Source organism: Struthio camelus, chromosome 1, assembly GCF_040807025.1.
Source record: "Struthio camelus isolate bStrCam1 chromosome 1, bStrCam1.hap1, whole genome shotgun sequence".
Lineage (NCBI taxonomy): Eukaryota > Metazoa > Chordata > Aves > Struthioniformes > Struthionidae > Struthio > Struthio camelus.
The window spans coordinates 12,310,783-12,329,083 of NC_090942.1; the positions used below are offsets into that span (position 1 = coordinate 12,310,783).

Below are 18,301 nucleotides of genomic sequence, written 5' to 3' on the forward strand. Positions count from 1 at the left end.
CAGTGGACCAAAACCAGTAACTCCTACCGCTGTGTAAAGGACTTATTGTTCGAGTTTTCTGAAAAAAAGGCTTTCTTCTTACCTTTTTAGGGTTACACTGAGTTAGTCTTTGGAATTTTTACCTTTCAGGTCACCAATTGTCATTACATTTTATTAATGAATATGAATGTATATTGAACTCCACAGTAGCTCATTTTTGCCTGTTTATCTGGCCATGTTTTTACTTTAAGATGTTTAGGGTAGATATTGCCTTTGTCTGTGTCTCTGTACAGCACCAAATACCATTTTTGATTGGTCTTTTGGGGGTATAATGATAAGCATAATGGCAACTCCAATCTTGACTTCCTCAAGATCATATATGAGAATAATACTGTGTATAGTTATGGTCAAGTTATCCGCAGTCTATGACTTATAAAGGGATCACCTTATGGGACTTTCTGACCTCAAACCCTAGGAATTAATAAACATCTTTTCATACCATTCTGTATGTTATAGTGTTTACTTTGGTGTGTGTGTGTGTGTGTTTTTAGTTGCTAATGATTCACCTGCTCTTTTTTTTCCCTCTGCTCTCTGTCACATAGTCTCACTTTTTCTCGTCTTTTCCAGACCAAGGAACTGTTCAAAAAGTTGTTGTCCTACCCACTAACTTCTCTGCAAGTGGAGAACTCATTTTAGAAGAGCTGGAAGTTTTTCAGGTTTGGCTTTCTCCTGCTTTTATTCTTCCAGTGTGTATGCTCATACAAACACTTTGTTCTGAAACACTTGGCAAGGGCAACTATGACTTAATAAAAGATCAAGTGAATGTACATACTGTCAACTTGATACCCTCCCAAGGAGGAATACAAAATGTCTACTGTTATGAAGACCATAAAGACCATAGCTAGGCTGAGATCTCTTTTCCCTTTTTTTTTTTTTTTTTGTTATCCTGGCTAGGATTGTGATAATCACGTTTTTAAGAGGTCTTGTTATAGTGGCTGCCAGAAGGAGGTTTTCATCATTGGCATCACATGGTGAGACTGTCACTATTTACAGAAGGAATCTAAGATTTTTCTACTACTTTTGATTATCTGATAATCTTTCTGATTCTGGCCTGCAGAATTGAAGCGAAGTAGTGTTATTTTTGCTTAACTCCAGTTCTTCAAAGCCACATGTCTTTGAAGTCAAAAAAGCTACAAGCTTAATACAACATAAGCTGAAAAGAAACATAAACAGCTATGGGCAAAAATAACAAAATAGACTCTGTCAATCATTCTAGCATGTAGCAGCTTGTAATAATCTAAAGGAAATGTTCACCTTCATGTTGAAAAAGCCCTTTCAAGTTTTTGAATGGGCTATTCTTTAACAGGTAATCTCAGGGAAAATGCTGGTATGCATCTGTAAGCTTAGTTATTAATTTTGTCATGGGCTTTTTTTGTCAAGCTCAGGGGATAGGAAAAAGGAAGTTTTATGCCTTGCTATCTAGACGAGCATCAATAACCATTTCTCTATGAATGGGAATAGTCTCTATATTAACCCTTATAAAGGCATAAGCACTCATTCTAGATCTGTGTTGAAGACTTCCCTTTAAAAAAGATGTGCGAGTAATACTATGTAAAGAGTACCATTCACCCAAGTATTACTAATTCCCTGTACAGAAAGGTAAACTAATACAGTAAGCAGGTGGGTTGGATGGGAGGAATCCTGACCCTGAGCCTATTTTCTGGATCTCTATACAGAGACTTTTTTATCCTAAACCCTCAGAATCATGGCATTGTCACCTATGCCATGGCAAGCTATACAGCTTGGTAGAGTATACAGGTAGGGTGGCAGTATGCTGATGACTTTCTCCAAGAGGAGGGGAATGAAATCCCCGGCTTTGTGCTGGTAAATATCAAGAGCAAGCAAACACGGATTCCTTTCTAGAGTACAAGCAGGGAAAGGAAGATGTGCCATCAGATCCAATATTGAACTTGAGTCTCCCAGCTGATGAAACACTACAGCAACTCTAAACCCCTTCAAACCTTTACCAGTCCATGCTAAGACGAGCTGCAGGCAGATCGTCTAGTTCTTGCCTCCTTGCTGCACTGCCAGCTCACTGCAATTAATCCTGGCCCATCTTTATGGCTTTCCTTTGTGACTGAGCAAATGCTAATCTTCAAAAAATGATGAACATTTTTATTACCATTGCTTTTATCAGTTGTTTTCATGAGAATAGTAAATTGTTTCAGTTTCTGAAGGCAGTGAATGTGATAACTCCTTTTCAAGCTCTTTAACATTCGGTTTGGACACAGACAGTAATAGACTCCAGTAATGACATACAGTAGTATACAGGACCGTCTGTCTGAAAGAAACATTTGCTCACACACACACCATTTTTAATATACAAGTCATTGATAAACTGAAAGTATGTGTTGGATGGCAACCAAACTGTATGCACTGTAGATAATGTGTAGAAGAAATATGACATATTCTTATCGTGACCGTGTGGGAAATACGCGTGAGCTATTGTATGATTTTGCCATACCATCAACTTCAAAGAACGAAGATGGTTTCTTATTTTAAAGTGAGAGTGATCGCTTAAAAATACATATTTGTCCTGTATTGGTGAGGTAATATAGATGTAGTTTAACTTGACGTGTACAGAAACTTGTTGATATACCTGATGAATAATAATAACACAGTTTAATTCAAGCAATACGTTTAGTGAGATATTCATTGTATTTACATCATTTGTTTAGCTCTGAAAATAGCAAGAAACGGGTAGCAGTGAACGAGGCTTCTCCAAGACATGCAAAGTTACAGTTTGCTTAGGTTTGACGTAGGTCAGATATAGGTTTTATCAAAATTTATAACATAAGTTTTATCACATTTCAATTTTTAATTTTGGGACAGTATTAATAAGAGAGTCTTTATAAGTATGATTTGAAATTTTGTCTTTCAGAGTAATTCTCCAATAACAACAATGAAGATTTCATCTAAAAAGGTAAAGTGAAATGTTTACTTAGTGCTTATTAGTTGAGAAAAAAAATTTACCTAAAGACACTAAAAGATCACTTGTGATGCATCATACTAAGTACAGTTAGGAGATTTTCAGCTGATGAATATGAGAAATCTCACTGAAGTTTATATAATCTGTCCCAGAGTCACTAGATTTAAACATTTTTTGTTCATTATTTGCTATTTGCAATTCACCGAAATTGTCTTTTGGGGGAGAGGGGGCAAGTGGAAAAAGCACTATGTGATGAAACTTGTCCTCCCCATACCTATATAACTCGTAAATTGAAATTTTCCCTTGGAAGTCTGGTCTATGCAAAAAAGACCATGTTGGGACTATGGTGAAATTGTGCTTGCCTGATTAGTTTGAAATAATGGTGGCAATGTGATTGGTCATAATAGCCAAGAGGGTTCTTACAGAAATGGTCAGCAACCAAGCCAAAACTTAACTAAAAATCTATATTCTGTGATTTTACAAAATCATGAACAAGTGAACACTACTCAGTAATCTTTAGTCAGTGTAATGTGTTAGTTTTGTCACAGAACGATATGGGGAGTTTCTAAGTTTTTTGTGCAAGATTTTCTGTTTTTAGAAGTATCAGTTAATTGTTTCAAAATAAAAGAATCACTCTGGCCCCAATTCTGATGATGTCCTGTTCACTTGAACGTCCTTTGCAAAAGCTTTCACTTACCATAACAATTCTGTTGGCTCGCTCTTCAAGATACATAAGGCTATCAGAACCTGGCCCTAAACTCCAACATAATCTCTAGGTTTTATGTCTTGGAAATCTACGCACAGCTGAATCCATCTAGGAGCTCTGCAAAGTATTTACAAAAGCGACTATATGCAGAGAAAATGCTTAGTTCAAAGGCTTGATCCAATAATCCTCGCTGAATAAGAACCACGTTCTCAAATCTGAACAGTATTAACTCAGTCTGTCTGCCCCAGAACCGAACAATGACACTCAATGTCCAAAAAAACATTAACATTCCTCCGTGTTTTCCAACAGGATGGTGGAAATATTATAGGCCTATTCATCTGGGAGGTTTCTGTTTATTTTAGCTTTATATGTATTAGTGGTTCCTCTCTTGGTATTGAGTTATTTCCAAAATTAATTGAAAGGTTTTTAGGTGTGTTGGCTGCGTCTTGGGTGAAGCCCCTCCACAGAGTTCCACATCTGAAACAAATCTTTCCATTGCCTCGTGCAGCAACAGTTGTACGTGAGCTCGGATGAGGGGGTCACCCAGGTATCCTTGCATCGCTGCCATATCTACGGGACCGCCTGCGCTGACTGCTGTTTAGCCCGAGATCCTTACTGCGCCTGGGACGGCAATTCCTGCTCCAGGTTCTACCCCACAGGGAAAAGGTGAGTCAGTATTAAGCAGCCCGATGAAGTTTGCAAGGAAGGTACAGGGATTTTGTTCTGTTATGTAGCCTGGGGCCATGTGATATGATAGAGAGGTGAGATGTCGTTCATTTCTGGAGCGTGTGCAAATACCTGTGTGGCTATTGTGCTTGGCATTGTACGTCACCTACTGCTAAAGCAGTATATGCTAAAGAGCTTGCCTTTTCAGATTTAAAGTATAAAGATTGTAAAAAAAAAAAAAAAAAAAAGGAGAAGGGGGGGGGGGAAACTACTCCCTAATCATAAATATTAATTCTTCTCTTTCATGCACATGAAATCAGTGAAATGTATTTGTTCCCTTTGTTTAAATTCAGTTGTGCACTATGGATGTAATTAGGAGACCTCCTAAATACAGCAAAATATCTCTGAGGCTGTCTAAGGAATAAAGCCATTTATTTTTTTGTTCCTCATTTACTCCTGACTGAGAAGAACTATTTCCAGAGAAATTTCAGGCAAATTTGATTTCAATGCAATGCTTGCTAGATTTGAGGGTTTTGATGTGAGATTCATTAAAGCAGACAGGGAAAGCAATTTCTCTTTAATTTACAGCAGAGCTAATAGTCCTTCTCATAATTCTTATGCAAAACAGGAGGCTCTTTCCTCCTTCCAAGGGAAATACTTAATAGCAGGGGGCTGTAGTGAGATCTTGTATTACTAAGATTTCACTGCATATACAAACAAAGCTACATAATATACAATGAAGCATTACTGCAGAGGAGCTAAACTTTTTGGATACATGCCCAAGCTTTACCCAGTATTGTGCCACTGTACAGAATCCTTGCACCCAAGCTGCAAATGCACAAGAGTAGGTACCACTGATGTGCTTTGCTCCTTTACTTGGGTGGAGGGAGCTGGTAGATGGAAAGAGGCAAAGCCTAGCTGTGCTGTTGTGAACGAGCCAGCTTATGACTGCCATACTTTGGGATTAAGGATGTTTACTTTTGCTACTGTGAGGTTTTTTTGAATCATTCCTTATTTCAGACTAAAAAGCAAACTACAGTCTTACCTTATAGCAACAAAAGATCTGGTGAAGTACCTGGCTTGTTTATTACATTCGCTTAGCTCACATATGCAGCCTCCAGTCTGTGAACCGATTGTTTTCTTCCGTGAAACAAAGGTCAGAAGGCTGAGGTGAGGAAAGAAAAGAAAACATCCCGAGTCTCAGGCCACCCAGCTCCTACACTAACATAGCTGCTGAAAGACGTAACCGGGCAGGCAGGTATGCCCAATGTGTACAGTTTCCAGTGGATTCCTTGCCATCTTTATTATATCCCCATGGTTATTTCCACTGGGGCTTGCTTTGTTGCTGGGTTTTTTTTTTTTTTTCTGCAATTTGCTTTTTATGTCAAACCAAAATAAACACCTAAAACTGTATGGAAAAAAAATCTATTTTTTAGATGTTAAGGAAATGAGTTGTGCCTTTATCTAACAAAAAAGATTATGAAGGAGAAAATGTTGGAAATTAGAGCCAAATCCCATGGTCTAGACATTAGTATCTTTCTGCTGGATGTATTTGCTCATTTGCTTCTCTAGCCACTTCTGTCTTCCGTGGATTACTGTAGTTCCTTGTCCTAGGTTGTTTTGCCTCAAAACACCGGACCACAACTTTATTTTCGAAACAACATCATCTCAACCAAATATTTCTGTTCTTTTTTGGATAAATATCACATTGTAAGTTTACACTCACAGAATTAGTTTAATGCAACAGGCATGTCATTTTTGTTAGCCTGGAGCAACTCGTGGTAGCATAGGGATCCTGAAGTGGCTGGGTAGATGAGGGCAGAGCAGTGGATGTTGTCTTTCTGGACTTCAGCAAGGCTTTTGACACTGTCTCCCATCACATCCTCCTAGGTAAGCTCAGGAAGTGTGGGCTAGATGAGTGGACGGTGAGGTGGCTTGAGAACTGGCTGGATGGCCGAGCTCAGAGGGTTGTGGTGAATGGCGCAGAGTCAAGTTGGAGGCCTGTGGCTAGTGGTGTCCCCCAGGGGTCAGTCCTGGGCCCAGTCTTGTTCAATATATTCATCAATGACCTGGAGGAAGGGACAGAGTGCACCCTCAGCAAGTTTGCTGATGATACTAAACTGGGGGGAGTGGCTGACACACCAGAAGACTGTGCTGCCATTCAGAGGGACCTGGACAGGCTGGAGAGGTGGGCGGAGAGGAACCTCATGAAGTTCAACAAAGGCAAGTGCAAGGTCCTGCACCTAGGCAGGAATAATCCCATGCACCAGTACAGGCTGGGGACTGACCTGTTGGAAAGTAGCTCTGCCGAGAAGGACCTGGGAGTGCTGGTGGACAACAAGTTAAACATGAGCCAGCAGTGTGCCCTTGTGGCCAAGAAGGCCAATGGGATCCTAGGGTGCATTAGGCAGAGTGTTGCCAGCAGGTCGAGGGAGGTGATCCTGCCCCTCTATTCAGCCCTGGTGAGGCCTCACCTGGAGTACTGTGTCCAGTTCTGGGCTCCCCAGTACAAGAGAGACATGGCACTCCTGGAGAGAGTCCAGCGGAGGGCTACCAAGATGATTAGAGGGCTGGAGCATCTCTCCTATGAAGAAAGACTGCAAGAGCTGGGCCTGTTCAGCCTGGAGAAGAGAAGATTGAGAGGGGATCTCATCAACGTGTACAAGTATCTGAAGGGGGAGTGTCAAGAGGATGAGGCCAGCCTCTTCTCCGTGGTGCCCAGCAACAGGACAAGAGGCAACGGGCACAAACTGAACCACAGGAAGTTCCATCTGAACCTGAGAAAAAACTTCTTCACTGTGAGGGTGACAGAGCATTGGAACAGGTTGCCCAGAGGGGTGGTGGAGTCTCCTTCCCTGGAGATATTCAAAACCCGTCTGGATGTGATCCTGGGCAATATGCTCTAGGTGACCCTGCTTGAGCAGGGAGGTTGGACTAGATGATCTCCAGAGGTCCCTTCCAACCTAAACGATTCTGTGATTCTGTGATTCTGTGAAGTTCACCAAGAAATTCTTCACTGTCCCCTTTGACTCACTTATACAGTTCATGAGGGTTAGGATCCCAAGTCATAATGTGAAATTTTTGATGGTAAGCATTAGAAATATACTTGGAATGTCAGAAAGTACTCCTTTGAAAGATCACCTTTCACATTGTTCCTTTTAAAACAATGCAGTGAAGCATCAGATGACACAAGATTATAAGGGCTGTCTCTGAGTGTTTGTGCAGTACCTGCTGTAATGGGGCCACAGAGACTTCACCCTTCACTCAGCAATACTGGAGCTCTAGGGACTTTTTATGGTTTCTAATCTCTTAAGTCATAAGTGCATAGCAGAAAATATGGCTGCTACGTATCCCAACAGCATCCCTTTGCAGTAGAGTTTATCAGCAACATATTTTTTCATTGAATTTGATAAATATTGAACTTATGAGTATTCAGTAAACAAAATAGCATATCTTGAGAATAAAAATTCAAGTTTAAATTTTTCATTCATTGAATTCTGTGAGCTATGACCATCTAGACAAATGCTATTTCAAGTGAGCCAAATTTTATTCCCTGCTGCACTAAATAATTGGAATAGTTGCTTACCTCCTTTTTTGTTTGAAAAAATATTGTCATCATGATAGAGATGAGGTACGGTTATAAAGGGATGTTTCCCAACCATCTCCCCTTTGCCATTTGCATAAGAGCATCCTGAATGTGATCCGTAGTCTCTGATGAGGGTTATGAGCCATGTTATTGATGATGAGCTTACCAGCATGATTATTTTGGAATACAGTGGCTAGAAGGAAATGATTGTTTCAAAATGAAAGTGAAGTATTCTTTTTTGAAGAATGGCCTATTGGGACAAGTTAAGACAGTGTTGTAGCAAATTCCCCACCAATAGAAACAGAGAGGAAGAAAGGAGAGAGTTAGAACGGGACAGGACAGGACAAGAAGGGAAGGGAAGATTTGTACCTTGTTCAATCAGGAATCAATCCACAGAACTGCAATCACTCATGTATTTAGACATCTAATTTCTCACTTATAACTTCTTTAGGAACATAAAACTATCTAGAGAGAGAAAGTGAGTGTTTGAATGACACTATAATTGTATTCAGTATGAAGTATTCGCTGCCACAGGGACTGCAATGCTGGTATTTTTGATCCTAGTAAGCTCCCTAACTACTTTGCTACGGGACTGAGATTTTGCATCTGTCATCCAAATAATAGAACAAAGTCTCATTTGGAAGTATTCTGAGACTTGGTGAGTTTGGGTATCTTATGGAAGAAAAAAGTTCTGGCTCTGAGTGTTACCAGTGTTGCGACAGTGAACCTCTGCCTGTCTTCTGTATCAACTCTACCCCTTCCATCTCTATATCTCTATCGCAAAATTTCTTTACCTACCAAAAGTACAACAGTTTTACAAACTACTGCAAACTGTTTGTTCACTGAAACAGTATCTCCACTGTATGCCTGTCAATAGTAAAGCACACTCACTGTAGGTCAGGAAAGCTTACACTATTACTGGATCTAGGAAAAAAAAAAGTGTTCGTTTGCAGTGCAGCTATCTTGGAATAACATTTTATGTTTATAATATATTTCAGGAGGAGTCGTAGGCAAGATGTGAGACATGGAAACCCTCTGACTCAGTGCCGAGGTTTCAACCTGAAAGGTACTGTAATTTAGAAATCCTCTTGCTATATAAAGAGCACATGGCTTTCCTTTATATGACTCATCATCACTGACATTATCTATGTGGTTTACTGGTAAAGCGTAATTGTTTTCCAAGTCTGAGTTTTGGTCTGTTTTGTTTTGATTTTAACGTATTTCCTTGCATTTACATGACATGTGCGTACGTATGATAAAATGCTGAATCACCATGTAGCATATAAGAAATGAGAAGCTGACAATGTTGACTAGAAACAGCTACAGGGAAATCAAGGGCTATTATACTTCTAAATCCCTTCAGCCTTTATTAATGCCCCTTAATGCATTTAAGTCGTGGGCCTCAGAATTATTCTGAACACTTGAGGAGAGTTTATGTTTTGGAACATACCGTTCAGCAAATGATTGGTTAAAGATACCCTCCTAGCTCTGCCTTTTGAGTTACGATTCTTCCCTGTCTACCCTTACAGGAAAATAAATTCCTCCAAATCTTTTAACGAAGTCACTTATTTCTGGTTGTACAACTGTTTAGTCAGCCTGGTCACAGCGAGGGTGCGCAGTGGAGCCAATGCCCTGCCCCTCTTGGCCACCGCTTTTCCCATCTACTCCAGGTTGACTGACACCAGTCAAATATGTCTAAAGTCCTAGTTGGAGGAGGCACATGCAGCAAGGCACGTCTGAGCAAGGCTGTGGCATCCTATACCATCAAACCAAGCGCACACATTAGAGAATCAAGCTCATTCACCTCTATTTTTCAGCCTGCATTTCAAAGTGTGTTCTAACTTGTGCCATCTGGAGACTAAATAATAGACCTCATTGTAAATTTTTGATTTTTTTTTTAATTAAATAAAAGAGGAATGCATTAGGAGTTAACTGTGGAAAGATCATTTCGCAGATAATGATAATTCCATCCGGATGGTTTCCTGGGTCCCGCAGGAATCCCCTAGAACAAAATAAGCCACAGCAGTCAGCAGGCCATAGCTCCCTCAGTCAGAATGGGGCTAATCCTGTTCCAGCCGCCAACGGGGAGAGCCAGCCAGCCAGTCTTTCCCCATGAGTCAGATCACTTAGCTGAAGTTGAAGCTTCAGCAGGTGATTACAGAAGATGAGCCCACGATTAGGGTATGCACCTGAGCTCTGAGACATCCACATTAAAGCTGAGGCTCTGAATCATATAGTAACTTGACCTGAGTTTCCTACCTTGCAGGCATGTGCTGTGACCGCAGCTCATTGTCTGTGCTAAGGGTGGGTGTCTCCTGTTTCAGCCTGGAAAATGTGAGAATGTCAACTGTCTGCTTTCGGGCCGGGGGGAGACCAGTGTGTCAACCTGGCCAGTTTCTGTGAGACAGAATTCTTGTTTTCCAACTATTTTTCTCTTAAGATGGATTTATTTATAGGTTGATGTTTTAGCAACTTTTAAGGATGTTTTGGTGAGGTCAGGACAGCAGTGGGATATAGCGTAGGTAGGTGGCAGGGTTTTTGTTGCTTTTTTTTCCCCATAGTGGAATAAAAGATAAAAAGAAACAGCAACTTAGACTCATTCAAAATATAATTCAAGCCATTTATAGCAAGACTATTATGCCAGGAGAAAAATGAAATCTATCCAAGAGACAAAAAAGCTGAAAGTCAGGTGTAGCAAGAAATCACCCAACTTCAGAAGGAACCATAATTTTGAAACTAAGGCTTTAAGCATGATATGTTGCATGCCTTAGATCTCTTAACTCCTATAAACTGAGCATTTTTAGGGTATTTCTGTTTTTAAATAGATCATCAAGAACTAAGGGGTTTGTATGACTGCTTTTCAAATGTTCGCTGAAGTCCTTAATACTGCTTAATGCTTTTGTTAGTTCTTAGGGCCCTTAGGAAAATGCATCTGTGCTCTCTCACTCTTTCTCTTAGCGTGTGTAGAGTAGTAATAGTATGGACTAGGCAAGAAGGATAGATATCTACAGATCAATTAAATAGTTAAAAATACTTTTCTGTGATACACTAGTCCCAGTGTATATAAAAATGTATTATGGTGCAAGTATGTTTCGCACAGCTACATTTGCCAGTCCAGCAATAAGCTTTTTGCTAATTTACGTTCTTTGAATGCAAGATCTTCCCACACTATTCTTTTAAAACTTACAGTTGACTTTGGTACAGCTTCATAAATGTGTTAAGGACCTTATAGGACCAAAGCCAAACAAAAACTCCTTCTTTTAGTGGCATAGATTCCAATTTCACATATCTGTTGATGAAAAAGAATGAGAGACAAGGTACAGTATGAGGAAAATCAGTCTTATAACTGTATAAAAACACAATCTGATTTTAGACATCTTAGATTTCTAGGTGATTCCATTTCTCATGTTATTTTATATCCATTGCTCTGTAATCAAGAAATAGAATTTGTATTTCATATATGATGTAAACTTTTAAATCTGGAAGTGTGTTGTTTTCAAGACAAATATTACTATTTGGGCAAAGCAATGAACATCTAATAGTTCCTATGAGTAACTGCCAATTTCTCATCTATTGAGGCTATAAAGGGGCACAATAAATCTAAGCGATGACGTATACTCAGCATTCGCCTTTGTGTTGCGGGAGTGCGATAAATCTGTCCTGGTCTCCGTTGCTAGCCTGTCTACATATTCAATGCATTTCAGATTTAGAGCAAAGTCCTTTTCTTGCTTTATAAGTAACAGAAGTGGATAAATGGGAGTAGAGTCTGCCCTCTCTTGCCTCCTCATGATACTGCAAGACAACTGGGGTAGACGGAGCCTTCTCTAGGGCATGCTGTATTCCAAGTCACACCAGCTGTATTGCCCCAGCTCGTAAACTGTAAAGGATGGAAAAATACCTCAGTCTGCTCTGGACAGTTCCAGATAGGTTAGCCTGTCTTATGCGAGAATGAGAACATTTCAGAGAGGAATATCCCTGAACTCTGTTACTCTATCAGCAGAGCTTTCCAGGCAGGACGCAAGTCCGTAAAGTGCCGAGAAATACGTTTGTCTACCAGCCTACAGGTGTCCTTCTTTCCTAGAACAGACCATGCCTGACTGAAAACACTGGTACTTGGAATTAGCCATGCTTCTTCACATTTCATTCCTCTTCCTTGAAAATTCTGTGCCCTAAATTACTAGTTGTTGACCAGCATCAGGATCATACATATTTCAGTTGACCTGAAAATTATATATTTGCTAATAGTGCAAATTCATAGTTACTTGCTTTCTATATCAAATTATCATTTACGGTAGCCTGACCTGTCTTTTTCTTTCCAGCATACAGAAACGCTGCAGAAATAGTCCAGTATGGAGTAAAAAACAACACCACCTTTCTTGAATGTACACCCAAATCTCCCCAGGCTTCTATTAAGTGGTTACTACAGAAAGACAACGACAGAAGGAAAGAGGTGAGCAATCAGAACAGTAGGAAGGGACCTTAAGCGATCATCTAATCCATTCCTCTGACCAAGGCGAGATAGCTTTTGTGTCTTCATCAGACCATCTGGTTACAGGGAAGCAGGTTGGAGGATTTGCATGGACACAGGACAGTGACCAGCACTTTCCTTGCATACATAACGGTAGAGCCTTCAGAATGGCTAGAAGGCATCTGATTCCTCAGTTCCACTGATTTCTGAACACCTATTAGAAAATTCCAGCCGGCCCCTAAACTCAGGGAACTAATTAATGAATCTTTCCTTCACATCTTACTAATGTCAAAATAAAAGCTTGCAGCACTTAGGGCATCTTATTGAACCAAGACAGTAGGCATAAAAGCGATAAGCTGTATAAAGTTCAGGAAGAAGTCTGCATCCAGTAGGCCCTCAGAGCAATTGAAGAGATAAAAGGCAAAAGTGGGAGAAATGTGAAAGGTTTCCTTAGTAAGAAACTAGTTCAAGCTGAGAACACGTATTGACAAAAGCATTTCCCCACTATGGTGCAATCACATTTTCCATTACTGCACTCTCTAAGGCTCTCGAGTTTCAGCACTGTAATATACAATATGATTGTTTATGGGGAATGTGCCTTCCTTAAGTAATATGAAAGCGGAAAAAATCCTTTTCAAATCCAAGACAGTTACTATATGAATAAAAAGGAACTTTCTTTGTAAAGAAAAATTAATATGGTGTCTGTTGATAGATTATAAATACTGAAAAGCAGTACTCTCATATCAGGCTATCTTCCAACATCAGAGAGTACTTGCAAGCCTTCCACTGAGTCTTTTATTGCTGCTTCTCTCATGAACTCTGGTAAGACTCAAGCCCTGTGCTGACTATGTAGATGAAATTCTTTAACTCCTTGCTTCAGCCAAACACTTTGCTTTTTACTTTTTTTAGTGTTAAATAATTATTTTAGAATCAATCAAGTTTTAAGTAGCAACAAACAAAATAAAACAATCAAAGGGTTTATTATATTTCAAGCTAAGCTGAATATCTCTGAATTCTGAAAATCACCCTCAAGATCTGGCTAAAAATTTTCACAAGAATAGAATGTAATGGAAAGACATAATGGATTAAATTAGCCCTTTTTACTTCACAACTGATATGCAAAGGGACATATGTATGGTCATTTATAATCAGAGGATAACTTAATAAGCTCTGGTATCTTGCTTCCTTTGGATGATGTGACCATCTCCTGGGACTGTCCATAGTCTGAAGCAGGACAAGAAATATGATTGTAGAGAGTTGCTGTAAGTTTCTAATGGACCAATCCCAAGTGATGCTATTTCTATGACCACTTTTATACCAAGCTGTAGGTTCCACAATATAGATCTTTGGAAATTAGCCCCATGAACCAGTTCACACTCGCAACATTTACACAGTCACAAAATCACTGAATAGTTGGAGTTGGAAGGGATCTCTGGAGATAATCTACTCCAAAACCCCTCCTCAAGCACAGTCAGCTGGAGCAGGTTACCCAAGACCATGTCAAGTTTGGTTTTGAATATCTCCAAGGAAGAAGACTCCAATGCTTCTCTGGGAAACTTGTTCCAGTGCTCAAACACCCTCAAAGTGAAGAAGTGCTTTCTTGTGTTTAAGCAGAATTGCCTATGTTTCAGTTGTGCTTTTTGCCCCTCGTCCTGTCTCTGGATACCACTAAGAAGAGTCTGGCCCCGTCCTCTTTACACCTTCCCATCAGATACTCATAAACATTGATAAGATCCCCCCTGAGCTTTCTCTTCTCCAGGCTAAGCAGTCTCAGTTCTCTCAGCCTCTCCTCATATGAGAGGCGCTGCAGTCCCTTAATCATCCTTGGGGCCCTTTGCTGGATTTGCTCCAGTAAGTCCATGTCTTTCTTGTACTTGGGAGCCCAGAAGTGGACACAGTTACCCCAAATGTGGCCTCACCAAGGCTGAGTAGAGGGGAAGGATCACCTCCCTACACCTGCTGGCAAAGCTCTTCCTAATGCAACCCAGGATACTATTGAGCTCCTTTGCCATGAGGGCACATTGTTGTTTCGTGGTCAACTTGTTGTCCATCAGGACCCCTAGGTCCTTCTCTGCAAAGCTGATTAGACCCTAGCCTACACCGGTGCCTGGAGTTATTCCTCCCTAGGCACAGGACTTTGCGTTTCCCTTTGTTGAGCTTGATGAGGTTCCTCTCCGCCCATTTCTCCAGCTCCCAGCTCGTTGAGGTCCCTCTGAATGGCAGCACAGCCACCCAGTGCATCAATGACTCCTCCTAGTTTTGTATCATCTGCAGCCTTGCTGAGGGTACACTTGACCTCATTGTGCAGGTCATTAATGAAGATGTTATCCATATTGGCCGCAGCATCCACCGTTGGGGGACACCACTAGTGACTGGCCTATGACTGGACTTTGCGCTGCCGCTTTGAGCACAGCAGTTCAGCCAGTTTTCAGTCCACCTCGTTGCCCATTTATCTAGCCTGTACTTCATTAGCCTGTCTATGAGCTTCTTTGTTTAGATAGATCCACCCTCGGCCTTAGTCTGTGCCTTTCTTCCACCAAGTCACAGCAGCAACTTCTCATGTTGCAAGGGAAGTTCTCAGGGTTGTAACCCTAGCAAATAAAAGTTAATTTTCTCAGCTCCGCTATTTGAACATGATGAAAACTTTTCTTTCATCTAGTCTCCAGGTTTGCATCTTTGTCTTCATCCCCGTTAAATCTACTATAACATGATGAACAAAAATACTAGAAAAAATTTCCTTCCAGACACTTATTTATATTGAGGTAAGCTTCCTCCTAACATTAGCAGTAACAGTGATCGTTGGTAGACACATGCTAAAGCAAAACAGAATACTTTTAAGAAACCTTCAAAAAGGAGGCATTTGAAAAGAGGAGATCCAATACTGCATTGTTGCAAACGTTATCTAAACAGTTTTTAATGCCTTTTTGCCCTATAGGTCAAGCTTAATGAAAGGATCATAGCTACTGAGCAAGGACTCCTGATTCGCTCTGTCCAAGACACTGATCGAGGACTTTACCACTGCATTGCAACAGAGAACAGCTTCAAGCAAACCTTAGCAAAGATCAATTTCAAAGTGCTGAATTCAGAGATGGTGGCTTTCATGACTGACAAGTGGTCTCCTTGGACCTGGGCCAGCTCGGTACGAGCACTGCAGTTCCACCCAAAGGACTTTGTGGGATCTTTCAGCCATTCAGAAATGCAGATGATTAATCAGTACTGCAAAGACAGTAGACAGCAAGGTCAGCAAAGGGAAGAATCCCAGAAGATGAGAGGGGACTACAGCAAATTAAAGGCCCTTATTAATAGCAGAAAAAGTAGAAATAGAAGGAATCAGTTACCTGGATCTTAATTTTATTTTGTAACAATAGATGTCTTTGTCCTCACTGTAGGGGGCTTATATTTGTCTGTTGAGAACAAATTTGGGCAAACTTGATAAAAAATTCAATGTAAATCCAACAAGCCTCAGAAAAGATCCTCCTCCCAATAAAATGCAGTGTAACTTAATAAAATAAAAAAAAATTGGAGCATTTTATTTCCTAGATGCTTACTGGCACTAGGCTGAGCCCTGTCCTAGAAGCAAAACTGAGTATTTATCTTAAACCAGATTCACATTTGACATCTCAGTATTTAATTATAGTTGAGTAGAAATATTTAAAAAATCAATTCATTGTTTTGTGACTCTGGAACTGTACCAAGCAAACTGGTGGTGAAAGAATCTGGGTTAAGATGCATGCTCCAAGCAGGATGGTACTAAGATTTCCTTGCACTGTGTTTAAGAACATGAGTTTCTACTTGTTTACGGTTCAGTACTGGGTTTACAACTTCCACTCATTGTTCAAATCATGTGAATGCATGCAGACAGAAAGTGAGTATAGTATAGTAGAAATGTTTCATTCAGAGGTCAAATGAAGGAACAAGTAGGAGAAAAAGAGAAAAGAATAATTGTTTTTATACTTTATCAGAGGAAACACTGATTATTGTGCATAGTATGGGTTGTAATAAATTAATAAGTTCTGGAATGTAACTTAAAATATATCTGCTCATATTGATTTCTATTAATATAGGATGTCCTGTAACACTACATAGCTTTATAAGTGGCACAAAGCTAACATGAGAATGTTCATGGTAGGTACAGTTTTTAAAATACTTAGGTATTTTAGCTATTTTTCGAAGAGTTACACTCCAAGTTTTTCAAATGACAGAATGTGGGTGTACTGCACAGTTTACTCAAAAGCTAAACTCACAGATTATCTTTAATGTGTTCCATGATTAAATTGGAGCTGGTCTGCAATGTGGAAACAAGTCTTGAGCTTCTTTTTTGATGCTGAATCTGAAATCCGAGTGTGAAAAATTTTGAAAAAACAATATTTTGTCAAATGTTTTCACAAATTTGCTTTAAACATTCAAAATATGTTAATTTTTTAAAATTAAATTATTTCCATTTTTCAGTCTTTTTATCCTTTTCCTTTTTGGTATTCTTTTCATAATTTACCCCTCTTTGTCAGCTTTCTGCTAAGAGGAGCAAGAAAAGAAAAAAAAAAGAAAGAAAGAAGGGAAAATAAAACTGAAAAAATTATTTGATCAAAAGTCAAAAACATAACATTTTGAGAGGCCTATCTAAACAAAAATGCTTTTGTGTATGAAGCTGCTATCAGCTCTAATGAAGTATGTTTAGTGGAAAACGGGGTAAGTGTACATCTATCAAACCATCCTGGGAAAGCTATCACCTTTTTTGATCAGCACTAATGCCAAAAAGTAGTGACAAATCTTACTCACTTCACTATGTGAGAGGGTTCTGGAATCCAGTGGGTCGGGTCACAGGAGATGGATAACAGGGATTAAATATGTATGACCTTGGAAAGATGATGTTTTATTCCATGATATTTTATGTTGCTATACAAGAATAACAACTAATTAATTATATTCAGCTGAAGGAAATGTAAATTTATAAGCAAATGAGGGAAAATAACTTCTGAACCCAGAGAAGATAAGAAAAAATATTTTTTAAAAGTTGTTCCGATAACAGATGATGCTGTATTTAGAGGTATAGTTTAAAACATTTTTATGAATGTTTGTTGAAACTCTTTGGGCATTATTTAGATTCTGCTTCTATTAGACTACACAGGGAATAACTCTACAGGACTTAGGAGAACATCTCTGGATTTATGCCAGTGTAAATTAAGATCTAGTGCAATGGAGTTAACTCTGGTATTTAATTGATAGCAGAGTTGGATATGTCACTTTATCACCATCTGATGCAGAATAGCTGGGAAAAGGGCCCTGACTGATCAAGCCACTTAAACATTGTCTCTAAGTCCCTTTAACTCTGGTGGGAGCTCTGGGACTTGACTGCATGTGCTTACTACTTGCTTCAAAGGGGATAGCAATGCTTACACGCTTACATAGTACCATGTAGTTAAGTGCTCTTTTTAAGGTCTACATGCGTATTTATGCAATGTGCAGCCACTAGTATCTAAGGTCCCTTCCTTATGGAAACCATAAAGAAACTTTGACTTCAGTGAGCCTGGATCTGACTCCAAAAGCTGGCAAAGCAGATTCTGGGGAGAAAAAAAAAAAAAAGAAGACGACAACGAGATGGGTAAATGAAAGTGAGGGTTTTTTCCCCAGCTGACTTTCAGTGCAGTAAACTACTTTTGTTTTTTCTTTTTTTTTTTTTTTTGGAGGATGAGTGACTTCTGAAATGCTTAAGTTACAAACCAAAAATTCGAGTGCCACAAAATGAAACTACCTCCTAGAATGACATTAGTGCATATACTCTGTATGCTGCCATGCTCTTCCTCATTTCCCCAGCAGATTCACTGCAGAGTTAGTGTGATATTAATGTCTATTGTGAGGATCATAATTCTTTCCACGTGAAATACAGTGATTAATAAGTATGTAAGGGTA

The 18,301-nt window shown here is 39.6% G+C and overlaps 1 protein-coding gene across 1 annotated transcript in view; it reads left to right on the forward strand.

Moving 5' to 3' along the window:
• SEMA3C (semaphorin 3C) overlaps positions 1–17,958 on the forward strand; it is a 129,661-nt gene extending 111,703 nt beyond the window's left edge. The window contains exons 13-18 of the mRNA XM_068923060.1: positions 607–695; positions 2,921–2,962; positions 4,183–4,340; positions 8,925–8,992; positions 12,246–12,376; positions 15,330–17,958. Coding sequence (XP_068779161.1) covers positions 607–695; positions 2,921–2,962; positions 4,183–4,340; positions 8,925–8,992; positions 12,246–12,376; positions 15,330–15,743 — 902 coding nt within the window. The 3' untranslated portion in view covers positions 15,744–17,958. The remainder of the gene's footprint in view (positions 1–606; positions 696–2,920; positions 2,963–4,182; positions 4,341–8,924; positions 8,993–12,245; positions 12,377–15,329) is intronic.
• The last annotated feature ends 343 nt before the right edge of the window (positions 17,959–18,301 follow it).